Source organism: Scatophagus argus, chromosome 16 (assembly GCF_020382885.2).
Source record: "Scatophagus argus isolate fScaArg1 chromosome 16, fScaArg1.pri, whole genome shotgun sequence".
NCBI lineage: Eukaryota > Metazoa > Chordata > Actinopteri > Scatophagidae > Scatophagus > Scatophagus argus.
This window is the reverse complement of record NC_058508.1, coordinates 6,223,534-6,239,535: the sequence shown is the minus strand read 5'-3', so window position 1 is coordinate 6,239,535 and position 16,002 is coordinate 6,223,534. Positions and strand designations below refer to the sequence as shown.

The following is a 16,002-nucleotide window of genomic DNA, read 5'->3' as shown; positions in this document are numbered from 1 at the left end:
TCATGCATGTTTATATTGATGCACTTTTCCAGGGGCACTGCTAAAATATTTTGGAGCGCCTCCTGCCCAGGATGAGTCTCCAGCAACAGAGGCCTCATCTGGAGCAGAGGATCAGGAGATCCCATCCACCTCTACGGCTGCTGGCTTCTATGGCATCTCCTGCCATGTCTCAGGAAGGCCATGAGGAGTTTGCTGCTGCTTCTCCCCAGCAGGAGCCTATAGGTGGGTGGTATTTTGCTCTCATTTGTGTGTGTGTGTGTGAAGATAGAAGTAGCAGTGTGTTATATCTGTGAAATTTATCTGCATGTACACATTTTTGTCCTGTTAGTTGTGATTAATCCGGTTTTGCTATTTCTTAAAATCATGTTTTGCTTCACCGCTGTGTGCTTTGAATAATGCGCCAAATGCAGGGGCTGTTCGCCCAGGGCGCCATTCAGATTAGGACCACTGGAGCCAAGAGTCCAATGTTCTATTCCTTAACTTTTTTGAGGACCACTAAACTGACACAAATTAGTTGTTCCAGGGAGGAGAGGAATTTCACTTTTACATGTTTTATTACTTCAAATTATGTCAAACATATGGCTGCGTGTAGATGAAGAGTCCGCATCTTGAAGTGCGTGGTGTATCTGCACAGACCGTGTGTGCGTCTCTGCCTCTGTTTATTTGTGGTGGCCCTCGGCCTTTGGGTGTACGTCTCGAGCCCCCCAGCCAGTAAGCATGACGTCAGAGTAACGGCTAAAAACGACCAGTTTACATCGCTATGTCGTGATGTACACAGAGCTGCTGGTGTCGTCATGTGCGTCTCGTCTGAATTCACACAAAAATCAGGTGTAGGGGTCTCGCTCGCTGACCAGAGGGTTCAACTTGCAAACTGCATTCATTATGCAAAAGTGAAAAATAATTTCTCTGTCTGACAAGACTGAATGAGTTCTTTCTTGGCCCGTGCTTCACTCTTCTGCCAAGTTTCATTAAAGATCGGCCCTGTGGACTTCCTGTAATCCTGCCGACAAACCGATAAACATGACTGTCACGCGCTGGAGGTTCTGTCGCTTGGCTTTTGAGTCTATACGTCATGTTTCACGTGTGTCTTGTGTTTCCATGTGTTATGTTCAAAGTTTTTGTCATGTCCTGTTTTATTTTGAAAGCGTCACTTCCCCTGGTGTGTCTCTGTTTCATGTAGCCTTGCTTTTGTTTAACCTGATGGCTTTCTCCTCCCTTGATGTGTTTCAACCCGTGTCTGGTTGTCTTGTCTATGGTTTGTCCTTGTCTTCCCAGTCACCTGTGTCATAGCGTTACATTGTCTTCCGGTTTCATGTCAGGATCTTTGCTCTGTCTCGCCATGCTACGCCAGGAGTTTTTTGCCACAGTTTTTCCTTGATCCCCTGCCACAGTGAGTGTGTGCTTTTTTTGTGTGTGTGTGTGAGTTTTTTTTTTTTTGCTTTAATAATAGAAGACTGTTGCTCGGACCTCTGCCTCGCATCCCTGCCCTTTTATGACTCTGCATCGGGGTTCGGTTCTTTCAGTGTCAGGGATGCCGCTCCTTTGTGACAATGACCTCCTCCACCAGGTGATTAAATATGCTTACTTTGCACCATAGGGTGAGAACCTTGATGGTGTTTTTCTTGAGAAAGTCCTCCTGAAGCCTGGGGGTCCTGGTGGCTTGTGGCTTGGTCCTGGCGACCATAAAAGTTGAAGCGGCCAGAATCAGTTTGATTCTTCCGTCTTTGGTAAAATGGCCAAAAATAACGCGTGAAATGTAAATGCGTGTGATTGCTGAGATGCTGACTGGCATAATTTTTCTGCCCAAGTCTCGTTAGCAGAAGTGACTTATAAATACAATGTGAATGGACTGGGCTCCATAGACTTTAATGTATTATATATTGCTCCTATGAACTCATGAACTGTATGATGATGAGCATTGGTACAGTTGATTGATGTGCAATACCGAGCATTATGAAATACGAATGGACTTTGTACTGGATACAATAGCGGAGATATAAATACAGTTGTTGTCTATTGGATTGTTTTTAAATCTTAATAACTCAAAAAGTATAAAAGTTATCAATAAGAAAAGTCATAGCACCCATCTACAAAGAATCCCGCACAGTTTGACATATCAACCATTGTGGTAAAACAAAAGCTGTAGCAGAACATACAAATCAAAGAAAACCAGTTTCTCGCTAATATCTTATTATATACGTAAATTTATGAATATTTTATGAAAATACCTTCATGAAATTAGGCATGGTTCAATATATGATGGGTTTTGAGTTTTGAGAGCGAAGGAAGGCACAGAAGAAGTAAGCAAAAAGAACATGCGAGTGATTGCTGGTTTCAGCACTCACACCAAATAATTACAAGTCAACACTGACCTACTGTCAAATATTTGAGAAACCAATACTGTCAAAAGAGCAACGTTTTGTAGCACTGAGGCAACAAGGCAGCTTACAGTCACATCTCTATATTCATATGCAAGCAAACAACCCTAGCACAGGATTGGAAAAATACTATTTAGTTACAGTTCAACTAACATAACTAAAGTGATTCATATGATGGACATACTGTATGCCGTAGACTGATGAAAAATAAAGTCAGAGGGTTGTTCCTGACGGATATTGCAATGCTATTATTTTACCATTTGGAAGCATTTTAAACAACTAAACACTGGTCCAACAGAGGAAAATGATCATCCACACACACATTTACTCGCTGGATTATGAGCTGAAGTCAGTCAGAAGGTTTACGCATTTCTAATGTGTGCACGAATGAATTAGGGGGCCTTTTAGTTGACAACATATGTGCATGTGCAACCTGTCTGTGTTTTTGAAGAAAAGTGCTTCTATCTGTGATACAACTTATCTCCCATTCATGTTACTGAAGCAGTGTATACTCTGGAAGTTTCTATTACACAGCCCTGCAGCTTGACGAGAAGGGGTAAGGCAGAGTAGTGCTTCTTATAGCCATAAGTAGGCAGGTAAATAGAGTGTTGGGGCTCCAACTGCTGGTGTCTGCTGCTTTAGAGTTCAGAAGTAAGGTCAACAATATACTGGGCTTTCTTGCTTAGATCATGCTGTGTGTGTGTGTGTGTGTGCACGGAGAGAAAAGATCTATCCAGACAGGGTCAGAGGGACAAGAGGAGCATCAGGCTGGGTCTATGTATTTCTTGCTGGGGCTCAGAGTTGATTCATAGATGGGAGAGCAGAAGTTAAGGCTTTTTCTCTTCTATTCCTGCTGGGGAGCTGGTGTCTCATTGGCATTGTTGTCGGTGATCTTGTTCTCCAGCTCATCGTCGGACAGGAGGTCCAAGGAAGTTCCCTCCACTTGAAGCTGACGTCTGCCGGAGCGACTGGAGGAGAAGCTGATGGGGCCGCCACGCCTGAAGGAGAAAGAGGAGTGGAGGTATTTGATTAGAGGTGAAAGCATAAAAAGCAGCAAAAAGTAAAACCCAGAGAAGGCAAAGAGGGATAACTGCTCTTAGTTCATCATTCATCAAGCCAATTTATGTTCAAAGGTGTTATTCACTTCTCTGCCAAACTCAATACCGTATTTTCTGGACTATAGAACGCACCTATAAGCCGTATAAGCCGAACCCACCAAATTAAGAAAAAAAAAAAAAAAAAAAAAAATTGTACATATATAGGCCACATTGTAACATGACGTTTTCAAGTTCGGGCCATCTGCTTTTATTACCTCTGAAAGCTTTTGTCGTCTTTTTGCACTGCGTCAGTTCTTCACGCTGCCGTCTCCAACGTCTCACCATTGATTCATTTACGCCACGCTTACGTGCAGCAGCTCTATTTCCTTCTTGGACAGCCAGTTCGATTGCTTTTAACTTAAAAGCTGCATCATATGCATTTTTTGAGTGTTTTCCATGATGACGGTATGTGCATGACACGCAAAATGACTGTTAAAAGTTACGCTTAAAACTAGCGTCTTCCTCTTCGCATCACCGGGCCGTCAGCCCGTAAAAATCTACAGATTAGCCGCATCGTTGTTTAGGCCGCAGAGTTGAAGGCGTGGGAAAAAAGTAGCGGTTTATAGTCCAGAAAATACGGTATTTATCTCACAGGCAAAATACTGCAGGGACATCTGCTCATAAAAAGGAGTTACATGTGAAATTTGAAAACATTAAAATTAATAAACAATAACAATTGTTAGTTGAACTAATATTCAGTATTTGCTGTGAGTATTCCCCAAAATATCAATAAATAACTCATGTAAGATCTTATGCAATCATCACTTTATGGAGTCACTGATGATAACTGGATACTTGGCCACCATGTGTGTAATGAGCTACGAGTCCTCACAGCATATTCACTATATTACATGTAAACAATGCAGACTAGTAGTAGAGTAGAGTAGTGGACTGATGTGGCACATTCTTGTTTCCGATGAATACATCGCAGCTTATTCAGACACTGTGCGAACATTTCATAAATCTGACGTGGGGTCAGAGTTGATGAATGAGAGCCAGTGGTTTAATATTTTAAGGCTTCCTAGATGCTTATTCTATTCAACGCAACGAATGACTTTTTTGTGCCTGTAAAGAAATCTTGATATGATTTCTTGAGGCAAAAACCAAAATCCGGTATAACCAACTCTATCAGCTGGTAACAATTATCACTTTCAGAAATGCTTAATTCAAGATTTAACTATTTGTTATGAGCGACAGTCTGTGCAGGAAAAATTGACATGTCAGACTTAAGGACTGAAATCTGTATTGCTATTAAGAAAATACTGACGCACCTGAACAACAACAAAAAAATCCTAAGAGGAAATAAAAGGACACTGTGAATGTCAGACAGTGGATGCTTCCATCCACCACAGCGTACCTGAGGCGGTTCTTGAGCGTGTGAACCTCGCGGCTCAGGCCCTCGCTGGCCTCAGTGGCGTCATCCAGCTCCCTCTGCAGTTTCCTGCGTGAGGCGTTGGCCCTTGTGGCCTCCTCTTCAGCCTCCTCCAACTGACGCTTCAGCTGCTTCATACGAGAGTTAGCCTTTTCCACCTGCACACACACATCAAAAGAAAAACAGGTCACAAAAAACGCAAAATGTGCTCAAAGCCGGCATTTTTGGCCAGCAGCGTTGGTTTCTGGCGTGGATTGTAGAAAGTTGAGAGAGCTTTGTGTAAGACAACATGTTGAACACCTACGATAAGAGCTGAAACATCCAAACATGTAACTGGAGAATGAGATGAGAAGGAACAATACCAGCAGCCAGAGAAGACACTGGACTGATCTCGTACGCTGAGGAGTGGTGAGTGCTTGAAAACAGCAGTGTTAATGTTCAACAGTGTCAGACATACTTGTTCTTTAAACTGGTCGGCATGGCGACGCTCATCCTCCACTTGCATGCAGATTTCTTTCAGCTTCTTCTCAGTCCTTCTCACAGACTTGTTGGCTGCTGCTCGTTCCCTTTGACAGAGAAGTAAGTAAAGTAAAGTTTAGGGAAACAGAACAAGATTTAATCGTCTAAAAACTCAATTTTGATCTTATATTTTACTGCAGTTTTTAAAACCATCTGATATAAATAACTTTCATTAGTGTAAACAAGGAGGACAGTATATTGAATTCTCACTTGGCCTCTTGCTCCAGCTGCTCCTCCAGCTGTGCTATCTTGGCCTCCAGGGCAGCGATTGAGGCCTTAAACCTGCTTTTCACAGAACCCTCCAGCTCGCCCAGCTTGGCCCGCAGCTCCTTGTTTTGACGCTCCAATTGCTGGCGAGCGTTTTCGCTCTTTTGGGCTGTACTACGCTCTGCACTCAACTCTGTAGTCAGAGTGTCCACCTGAAGGAAGGGGAGGGGAGGAGATAACGGAAAGAGGAAGTGTGGGAGGTGGAGAGAAGAACTGCATTCCATCCCATCGATGCAGGGCTGGCAATATGTGGGAGTTTTGTGTAACTTATCGTTTTGCACAGATGATTTAAGAATTCTTAGTGCAAAGACAATCGGTGAAAAAAGCTGATCATTAAAGATGTTAACTGAATCTGCCACCTCACAGTACTACTCCAGTTTTGCACCACACCTGCATAGCTGTCTTTCTGAAGCGGTCATTGAGCAGCTCCATGTTACCCTGCTCCTCTTCCAGCTCCTCCTCCAGCTGAGCGATGCGAGCTTCCAACCTCCTCTTCTCATCCATCAGAGCAGACCTGACACACAAACAGTTGAAGATGTGATAACATTAATCATTTCTATGGGTTGATGTGAACAGTGGAGCTTTACTTCACTGCATGTGGGAGTGTGCTAATATTTTGATTGGAAAAGGTTTTTTTGATGAATTACTGATAAAAAGATTCCTTTGAACACCCAACTGTGCCTCTAAAAATTTTAGCTGTTGAAGCAAAATAATGTATAGGCTTCACCAAATGACTTTTTGCCTTGCTTTAGAAAAGATAACCCAGTTCACTAAAAATAGTGATCAAGTGGGTGGGGGTCACTTACTTTCCAGAGGTGCTGTTTGAGATTTCATCTTGCAGCTCATCTCGTTCCTGCTCTGCGTGACGTCGGCCCCTCTCAGAGGCAGCCAGGTCCTACAGAGAGAGAGAGAGGTCAAGGGTGAAATGCAGCTGCACTTCTAATGTTGAAAGGGCGACACGACACGTAACACGACAAACATCAGTAGATTAGAATTAGCATCGTCCCACTGTACCTCATGTAGCTGCACAATCTCAGCCTCCAGACTCTTGAGTTTCTTTTCGTTTTCCTTGGATATGGCAAAAATATCATCTCTAGAAGCTCGGGCGTCTTCCAGTTCCCGCTGATAGTCCTTCATTTGGGCCTGAAGGAAGAAAACACATTGCTGATAATAGCTGCTTGTCATAAGTGTGTCTTATTCAAACATATGAGTATTAAATCCATGCCTGTAACTTGCGCAGCTGTTTGATGGCTTCATCTCTCGCTTTGTTGGCTCCCTCTATGTGACCTTCTATATCCTTCAAATCCATCTCCAGCTTCTTTTTAGCAGCTACAGCCAAACCTCTCTGCTTCCGCTCGTCCTCCAATTCAGCCTCCATCTCTCGCACCTGAGGGGGAGCCGGTACAAGTCGTTAGTGTGGTGAGACTAAATTGTTGTTAAACTGAAGTTATGTAATGTTATGTGTTATTCTGCACCTGCTTGACCAGCGCTCTCTTCTTCTCATCATTCTGGTCGTCCCGTCCCTGAAGGTCTCTCTCATACTGAGCCTTCATGGCCTGCATGTTGACCTCCAGACGCAGCTTGGCATCTTCTGTGGCCTGCAGCTCGTCCTCCAGCTCCTCCAGCTGAGTCTTCATCTCCTCCAGCTGCTGCTCCAGAGTACGCTTGGACTTCTCCAGCTCGTGAACCTGATGGGGAGGAGATAAGAAGGATGACGGATGAGACAACTGCTCCACTGTCACAGCAAATCACATGCGCTTTATTGACCCTAACACTCACGTTTTTGCCCACGTCATCCTTGGAGCTCATCAGATCTTCCATTTCAGCGCGGAGCTGCTTGTTAACCCTCTCAAGCTCCTCTTTGGCCTCCAGTGCCTCATCCAGAGCTCTGGCCAAGGACAGAGCTTTGGTCTCCTTCTCCCTGGCCTCAGCTTCGGCACGATCACGTTCTTCAGCGTAACGAGCCGAGATGCTCTTCTCCTCAGCCAGCATCTACATAGGAAAAAGGTCTCATGTATTGGCATTTTATGAAAATTGGAGATGTAATTTGTAAGAATGGTATTGTAAGGAATGCTAAAACCCTGAAATGTATCTTCAAAGCTGGAACATTAAATTGTACTGCTTAAAAATAGATCTAAGACAAACTTGCTAATTCCCTAAAGTTGTTTTAAAAGAAATACCTGCAAACAACAGAGGAATCTTCCCATTCTCACCTGGTCAAACTTCTTCTGTTTTTTCTCCAGGTTGGAGACAATCTGTCTCTGGTGATCCAAGTCCACAGTAAGATCATCCAGCTCCTGTTGCAGACGGGTCTTTGTCTTCTCCATTTTTTCAAAGCCGATGGTTTTCTCCTCCAGACGCTGGCTGGCAAGCTCCAGGTCCTTCTGCAGCTTCTTCTTGATCTCCTCCAGGCCGTCTATTGTTCCAGCATCATCCTCCAGCTTCTTCTTGCTCTCTGTCAGCTACAATTCAAGCAATAAAAATCAACAAAAATATCATGTAAACATTGTTTCCTACACAACAGACTGTATGTCCTACCTGAGCCTGTATGGTCAACATCTGTTTCTCCAGATTCTTGCGCGCCTCCTCGTCCTCCTCCTGTTGCTCCTGCAGAGCATTCTTCTCCTCCTCCAGCTGACGTATACGACTGCTGAGGTTTAGTTTCTGACGTGTCTCCTCCTGGAGCAGCTCCTAAATGACAAAGAATATTCATCCAGTTAGTTGAACAGAAAGTGGGTTGGTGATCAATACTCATAGATATGCGTGTGTGTGTCACCTGTGTGTCTTGTAGCTGACTTTCTAGTCCAGCAACATCTTTGGCCATCTTGATTCCTTTCCTCTCTGCATCTTCCAGCATGGCAGACACATTGTCCAGCTCAGTCTGTATGGAGTGTTACCACAATTAGACCATTTTATCAATATATACATATATATATATATATATATATATATATACATATATATATATATGTGTATTATATATATATGTGTGTGTATATATACTGCTTATTTTTCCTCAGATACATTACTATTTTCGGGAAAAACTATATAAATCTAAGTAAAGTGAGACTGTTAATACAGTACACCTCATTTAGTAATTAGGTTTGCATCTCTGCCCCTCACCTGCAGTTTATGTGAGCGGTCAGACAGTTCTCCCTTGGCCCTCTCTCCCTCAGTGACCCTGGCCATGAACTCCTGCAGCTGAGCCTCCAGTTTCTTCCTCTTGTGTTCGGATTCCGCCTTCACCTGTTGCAGGCTCTTGACCTCGCTGGCCAGCTCCTTGTTGGCACTCTCCTGGCTCTGCTTGACTTTCTCCAGGTTTGCCTTGAACTAGGCATAATCAAAAACAAACATGGTCAGATGTGTGGTCAGATGATGAAGTGTTGTCACTTGGTCTTCACTAGATTGGATAATCCTAGATTTAGATTGTAGAAAATCTTAGACTGCTGGGGGATCTCCCACGATGCACTGAGCTCTAATCCTCTCCCTCTCCTTCTGCACACATTTATGTCCCCCAATATCCCTCCTGCTGCGGTCCTGCTTGAAACTGTTTAGTCATAATCTGTTTTAATTCTATTACTACTCTGTACAGCTACTACCATTATTATTGTTACTACTATTGTTATCATAATCACCATAGTACCTTCTGTATACTTCATCATTATCATTATCTATAGTTTCAATATTTCTGTTATTATTGCTGTTGCTACACATCTGTGTTTGTGTGCTCCTTCTCTTGCCATGTCATGAGATACATTTTGTTGTGAATTGGCACTACATCTGAATTAAATAGAAAGGCATGTTACCCTCTTGGCCTGTTCCAGCTGTTCGGACAACTCTTCCAGTGCGGTGGCATGTCTCTGTCTCATCTCCTGGATCTGAGATTCATGGTTTTTAGTCTCCTCATCAATTGTCTTCTTCAGCTCCGCAACCTCCTGTTCACGCTTGGTCCTACAGAGAACAGTGACACAGCAAAGTCTTAACTCACAAGCTCAATGCCCCTCTGTCTATAATATGAATGTAAGATGCAGAATGCAGTACCTAAGTTCCTGCTGGGCAGCGGTTGTATCAAGGGTGTCCTCCAGTTCAGTCTTAAGGGCCTCAAGCTCTTCACTCAAGTCCCTCTTGAGTTTCTCAGCCTTGTTCCTGGCCAGTTTCTCTGTATCAAGATCCTCCTGCAGCTCAGACAGCTGAGCCTGCAGCTCCCTCACCTGTTTCAGGGCATTGTTCTTCTGGCCAACTTCGTCCTCATTCCTGTGAACCATCAAAAAGAACAATGAAGAACATGCAATAAAATCTCAGGTGGAAAGTGGTTACAATGTGATGGTATAAGACTGGAAAAATATTAAATAAAATCAAACTCATTGCAATTTTAAAATAATATGTGATAAGTTATTGCTAGAAAAATGATTTCTTTTAGCTACTCATTAATATCACATATATACCAGTCAGTGATTTGCTTTATTAACGCAAATTAGCATTTCTTCCTCCTATCACAACATAGTGCTGCAGTAATACTGTACTGTTAACTTTTCTGTTTATTAATAAACAATTTCTAAAAAATATCAAGAAAATATTTAGTCCTCTATGTGAACTCTTCTGTTGAGTAAAGGCTCCACTGGGTGGCAGCAGAGTTCTGGTTTCACAAAGCATTTGATGCCTGTAGTTTTGTTTTGACTGGCACAGTAAGAGAAGCTGTACACAGTACAGGAAAATAAATACCACACAAATTACGTGCACTACAACGATATGGTCGCACATTGCAAACACATTCCAATGCAGTGAGATTCAGTGAATAAATACAGGCAGCACATCAGAGGGAAGAACAATAATAAGAAAAAGATCAGAGGTTTTGTTTTAAACAAGATGATAACATCACTGCACTACACTTGTCTGAAGTGTTGTCTGTCCAGTAAAATGCAGCACATAAAATAGCAGGTGAGAACGTATCTGGCAACAGCATTTTGTCCAATGACCGTTCCATACAGCTATGTAACACTTAGCTCAGACTAACTCTCATCATGAAGCAGAACCTCAGTGAGTCAATATTAAAGCTCTAACAGGTCCAATTAGCTCACACAAAGTTATGTAATACATTATTGGAGAACTGGTTTCAACAGTGTTGGCCTGTGGTGTTTCTACTCCCCTCTATGGCAAGCCCAGTTTCTCCTACCTAGACTGCATCGTCTGCTGCTCCTCTTCCTTCTTGCTCAGCTGACCTTTCAGCTCCTCTGTCTGGGCCTGTAGCTCTGCTATCTGGTCCTGGAAGTCGGACATCTCCCCATCCAGCTTCCTCTTACCCTTCTCCAGCTCCTGACGGGTTTTCTCCTCCTTCTTGAGTCTCTCTAAAGTAAAAACCAAGCAGAGGATGCAATAGTTTAACAAAAAATATGTATGTATATAATATAAAATATGTATAAGTGTTTTCACTGTAGATTTATTCTAATAATTCTGCGGGTTATTTGACTTGTTCCATTTCACTATTCCATGCATTCTGTATTTCATGTTACTCCTTTACCCTCCAGGTCGACCATCATCATCTCCTGCTTGTTCTTGACCTTGCCCAGGTTCTTGGCCTTTTCTTCCTCTTCAGCTAGCACAGAAGTCATCTCATTGATTCGGTCCTCCATCAGTTTCTTTTCCTAAAGGAAGGAGATAAAGACGGCTTAGCACGCAGCTAGTCTCTCATCTCCCCGACAGCATGCTTTAATGATGTGAAACTTGTGGCAGTGTATTATTATGTTGTGCACTAAAAAAAGAAAAGTGCCTTGGAGACTGAGGCCCTTCATTAAAATCAAACTTCAAATTTAGCTGCAATCTCTCTCTCTCACCTTGAGCAACTTGGAGTTCTGGTCTTCTAGTAGCAAAATGTCCTCTTCAAGTTTCTTCATTTTGGCCTCAGCTGTCACTTTCTCCAGCTGCAGCTTCTGCCTGCCTGCCTCCTCCTCATCCAACTGTTCCTCCAGGTCCTACACACACATGCAAGTATAATTAATTTTTTTTGTTATTCAAATCATTGAAAATACTAATATTTTAGAGTGCAGGAGTAGCTTTTCAGTAACCAGTACTTCAATGTTACATGAGTAATTCCACATTCCCTGGACTCACCTGAATATGGGTCTGCATTTTCTTCTTCTCGTTCTGCAGGCCCTGGGTCCTCTCTTCTTCTTCCTCCAGCCTGGACTCCAGATCATGAAGGATCTCCTCCAGCTCTTGCTTTTTGGAAGCCAGGCGAGCTCTCATCTCCTCGGCCTCTGCAAACAGCTCCGTCTCTGCCTGCAGCTGCTCTGCTAGGATGTTCTTCTCCTCCACTAACTGCACATCAGTAACATTAAAATATTCAGTTATACATTCTAAATCTCACATCTACATAGTTTGTTATAATTGTTGTGTATTCCTGTGCTTGTAACCTGACCTGCTGGTGTTTCCTCTCCATCTCAACCAGCAACCCCTCCACCTTGGTCTGCTTCTCCTTCACCTTGACCAACTCCTCATCTTTAGCCTGCATCTCCTCCTCCTGCCTGGTCACCTGCAGCAGAGGCTTCACCTGCGCGTACAAATTAGATTTCAGAGGATGATCCCTTCTGACAAACAGGAGAGCATACAAGCAAACATTTACACATGCACATACACACAAGCACACACCTTGGTGAACAGCCTCCACCACTGCCAGTGACGTAACTTCAAGTAGGCAGCACAGTTCCTCTGGAGAACCTTCAGAGCACTGAGCTGCTGCTGTTTCTTAGCAAAGGCCCTGTAGCATTACAACGAGAAAAAAGTGAGGTGAGAAAGGTCAAAATCTCCTTTTCTGTGATCAAATAGAAATTACTCAATTTCAGCTGGTGGTTGAGTGAATGCAGATACCAGTGGCTAAGAAACACTTACTTGCGTGCCAGATATCCCCGACAGACCGCCTGGAAGTAAATGATGATGTCAGTGATCTTCAGGTCCCTCTCCTCCTCCAAGTGGGCCAGGACTCCAGCCCTGAAAAAGATCTTACTCTGGCCAATGCGAAACAGGTTACCGTCGAGCTCCAGGGCTTGAATCTACCAAAGACAGAGAGAGATATTGAGAGGGAAAAAGGGCCTTTCCTACTGGAGGCAGCAGAAGGATCGGGTTCTGGAAAATCAACTCCTTCTTAATTCTTTATATAAACTATGGTCTCAAATAAGTAACATATTGATTGTGCCTTATCATAAAAATTGGAAATAATAAGAAAGATGCTTGTTTCAAATAAAAGAGATTATTTCATTTGTCTTACCATTCTCTCACAGGCCTGCTTGCCATCCATGAAACCCTTAGGGATGGCGTTAGGAGTGAGGATCTCATACCTGGATATGGAACAGAGAGAAAGAAGTGAGAAAGAAAAGGTGGCAGAGGCTACAGTTACAGGAGAAATGATGACCAAGTCAAAGGCAGAACGTTACCTCTGCCTGAACTCCTGGAAGACGATGCGGTTGGGGAAGCCCTGTCGGCAAATACGAATCCCCTCCAGAACACCATTGCACCTCAGCTGATCCAGAACCAGGTGGGGGTCCAGTTTACCAGCCTACAGGAGCAGGACCATGCAGAAAAAAAGATAAAGAAGAGGAACATTTTGTGATAAATCTAGTCACCCTTTGTGCTCACTACATACAGTCCATCTACCCCAAATCCACAAAGCGATTAGTTAGTTAAATACAGTGAACTAGAACTAAAATGTGTATTTGAAACCAGACCATCTTAAGGCTCACCCTCTTCTCATGGTTCGGGATGATGCAGCGGACAAAGTTGGGATTGGTGTTCCTCAGTGTGGCCATCAGCTTCGATAACTGCTCCTTGTACAGCTGTCCCACGGTGCGGAACATGCCCTTCTTGGTCTTGTAGGCGGCACCAAACGCTGTCTCATTCATGCCTGCAACCTGGTCCAGACCCACGATTCGGTCAACTGGTGATGGAGAAAGAGGTGAAAAGAGAGAAAGAGATAGCATAGGTGATGTGGCTTTTGTGATGGTGGTTTCACTGATAAATGTAAAAAACACCACAGTAAAGTGCTCTGCTATTTACATGAATGTAGAAAAGAGCAAAACTAAGAAAATGACGTTTAAGTTTTTTTTTATCAGTGTCTGAGTCCAAAAATAAAGGTTCAAGAGTTCCAACAAGCAGACTTGCTCTTTTCCAAATTGATGATAATAAAGCATGAAGACAGACATTGTTGCCACACCGGCTGTTACCAGAGACCATGAGCTGGTTTGATAGTACAGGCAATAGCACATGGGCTAACACACAGAGTTGGCTTCCCTCAGTCGGTTTACAGCCTTTGTTCAAATATGATTTTGAAGCAGAATCTACATGAGAATATTACTAAGGCACGAGGTTATTCGGTTGTTGTACATCAACCAAATAGCAAACCTAATAAATGACAAGAATCAGCACTATTATTTCACTAACTTTCTTCTTTCTTGTTTGGTACAAATATGCATAGAAATTTAATGTTCTTGCATTAGGGGCATCTTGGTCATCCAATAGACCTTTGTCACAAGTCATCCTGGAGTTGGTATGCAAAAAGAAATAAACACAAAGGTGCCCCATGCAGTTTTCTCATAAAAAAAAAAACAAGAATGTATTCTAAATCCTGAAACCACTGACAGGACTGTGCAACACATGAACCTGTGTGCAAGCTATAAAGAAAACAGTACGCACCCATAGAAAACACTTATAGCACTACTACAGGCCAAAAACCTCACTGACACCCTTTAAACATCTTCCTTCATTATTTTTTTTCCTCTCTTATCTCTTTATATATGTGGGTTAAACTACATATGGGCTGAGAACAATTTCTCTGTTACACAAACATAAATGTGGCTTGAGGTAAAAATGACATTGCCACCACAACACTAGAAGGAATATCCACTGATGTTATAATTTTACATCTTATCCTTCTATCATCATATCACTAATAAATAAAACCTTATAAAACACCCTAGCAAACTCTGAAAGTATGCACTTTCGTGACATACTGTAACGAGCGAAAAATTCATTTGGATTACATGTCTCATAAACTGTGTTCAACATAATTGCCTTACCTGGCTTATCATTCAAGCAATAAAGGTTGGGATAACTATGGTGGCAGTAAGCCACCAGCATTTATGGAAGAATGAAATGTTTTAGTAGAGGAGAAGTGCAGCCATGCAAAGCCAGAGGGAAACTTCTAGAGAGGCGCACAGTGCAGCCAGGACAGTACAGGGAACTCATGATCTCTCCAATGGGAAGGGTGAGGAGAAGCCAGTGGTACATGAAGGTTAAGTGTTACTATCATTCACCTGGAGCTTCATGAAGCCCAGACACATTGTCATAGAAAGAGGCTCTCTGAAACGTCTGTATGTCTACGGCAATAGAGACACGGACAAAGAAAGAAGACAGAAGTTTGAGAGAGAAGAAAAATAGGCATGCAAACACATACATCCATCATTCATACACCCCAAAACACATTCACAAGTATCAATTAGCTGTTAAAAAGAGGACCGAAGAGTAAGTGTCAGTTCATGCACTGTAAAACTGCTCAAAGCTACCATTGGGTTATCATAGCTGAACAGAAATCAGGAGAAAGATAAGTCCACATAGTGTTATATAACCATTTTACTTTTAATCTGGCCTGTCTATGATTCCATTAACAACAAATGTTAAAATCTACCCATGGATGAGAGACTCACTAAGCTAACTCAGCTTTCCAATGTTGTATTGCGAATGAGTAAATGCATGTTTCCTTCTGCGCTGTGAAAAACAAGTTCCAAGGTGGGAAGTTTTTCAAACATATTTTTTAGTGCTTTTAGCACTGCAATTCTCTTACTACAGGTAAGATGATTCTGATTTTGGAATGAACTGTCCCTTTAACAATGTACTTGTAGAGAGAAAAAATACAGGATAGGCAATAAAACTGTCATTCATCTCTGAGAGAAAGGTTTCCTGGTTGTGGTTTACCTTGCATACACTGGCAAACTCATCCCATATTAGAGTTACCATGATGCACAACACCAAATGACAGGAAGTGTGAGAGAAGAAAAAATGTATTCCCCTTTTTATTAAAGACGAGATTCAGTTGGTGATAATATGCTCTGCAGTACCTATAGCCATGGCAACAGCTCTCTAAGGCTCTATTTAGACAGGGCTGTAACATCAGGATATGTGCGCTGTAGACTGTGCATGTCTGTCCAAAATTAAATGGCATCATTTACTCAACAGTTAGAGATACATGTGACTGGACAAAAGTGCTGGATCAATCAACACTGCTGTCCACAGACCCATGCTGCTAATGTGGCTAACACAAATTTTTAAATGTTTGTTTGTCTCATCTGTTTGCTCCACAATAGTATGATGTGTAACATCCTTC

At 42.6% G+C, this 16,002-nt stretch overlaps 1 protein-coding gene and 1 long non-coding RNA gene across 7 annotated transcripts in view; one reads left to right on the top strand and one right to left on the bottom strand.

The window, feature by feature from the left end:
• The first annotated feature begins 160 nt into the window (after positions 1-160).
• Positions 161-7,304, top strand: LOC124072662. The gene is made up of 4 exons (XR_006845567.1): positions 161-222; positions 3,283-3,399; positions 6,949-7,052; positions 7,163-7,304. It is a non-coding gene; the product is annotated as an uncharacterized LOC124072662 (long non-coding RNA).
• LOC124072660 (myosin-10-like) overlaps positions 1,846-16,002 on the bottom strand; it is a 50,924-nt gene continuing 36,767 nt past the window's right edge. For all 6 annotated transcript variants that reach the window (XM_046414216.1, XM_046414215.1, XM_046414220.1 and 3 more), the window contains 26 exons: positions 13,367-13,560; positions 13,061-13,182; positions 12,895-12,964; positions 12,519-12,679; positions 12,279-12,387; positions 12,049-12,180; positions 11,742-11,948; positions 11,465-11,602; positions 11,152-11,275; positions 10,807-10,978; positions 9,675-9,887; positions 9,440-9,584; positions 8,757-8,963; positions 8,410-8,514; positions 8,172-8,324; positions 7,847-8,095; positions 7,413-7,625; positions 7,109-7,321; positions 6,859-7,020; positions 6,648-6,776; positions 6,440-6,528; positions 6,024-6,147; positions 5,577-5,785; positions 5,305-5,413; positions 4,833-5,005; positions 1,846-3,376 (listed from right to left, as the gene is read on the bottom strand). In XM_046414216.1, the coding sequence (XP_046270172.1) occupies positions 3,223-3,376; positions 4,833-5,005; positions 5,305-5,413; positions 5,577-5,785; positions 6,024-6,147; positions 6,440-6,528; positions 6,648-6,776; positions 6,859-7,020; positions 7,109-7,321; positions 7,413-7,625; positions 7,847-8,095; positions 8,172-8,324; positions 8,410-8,514; positions 8,757-8,963; positions 9,440-9,584; positions 9,675-9,887; positions 10,807-10,978; positions 11,152-11,275; positions 11,465-11,602; positions 11,742-11,948; positions 12,049-12,180; positions 12,279-12,387; positions 12,519-12,679; positions 12,895-12,964; positions 13,061-13,182; positions 13,367-13,560 (4,076 nt within the window). In that variant the 3' untranslated portion in view covers positions 1,846-3,222. The remainder of the gene's footprint in view (positions 3,377-4,832; positions 5,006-5,304; positions 5,414-5,576; positions 5,786-6,023; positions 6,148-6,439; positions 6,529-6,647; positions 6,777-6,858; positions 7,021-7,108; positions 7,322-7,412; positions 7,626-7,846; positions 8,096-8,171; positions 8,325-8,409; positions 8,515-8,756; positions 8,964-9,439; positions 9,585-9,674; positions 9,888-10,806; positions 10,979-11,151; positions 11,276-11,464; positions 11,603-11,741; positions 11,949-12,048; positions 12,181-12,278; positions 12,388-12,518; positions 12,680-12,894; positions 12,965-13,060; positions 13,183-13,366; positions 13,561-16,002) is intronic.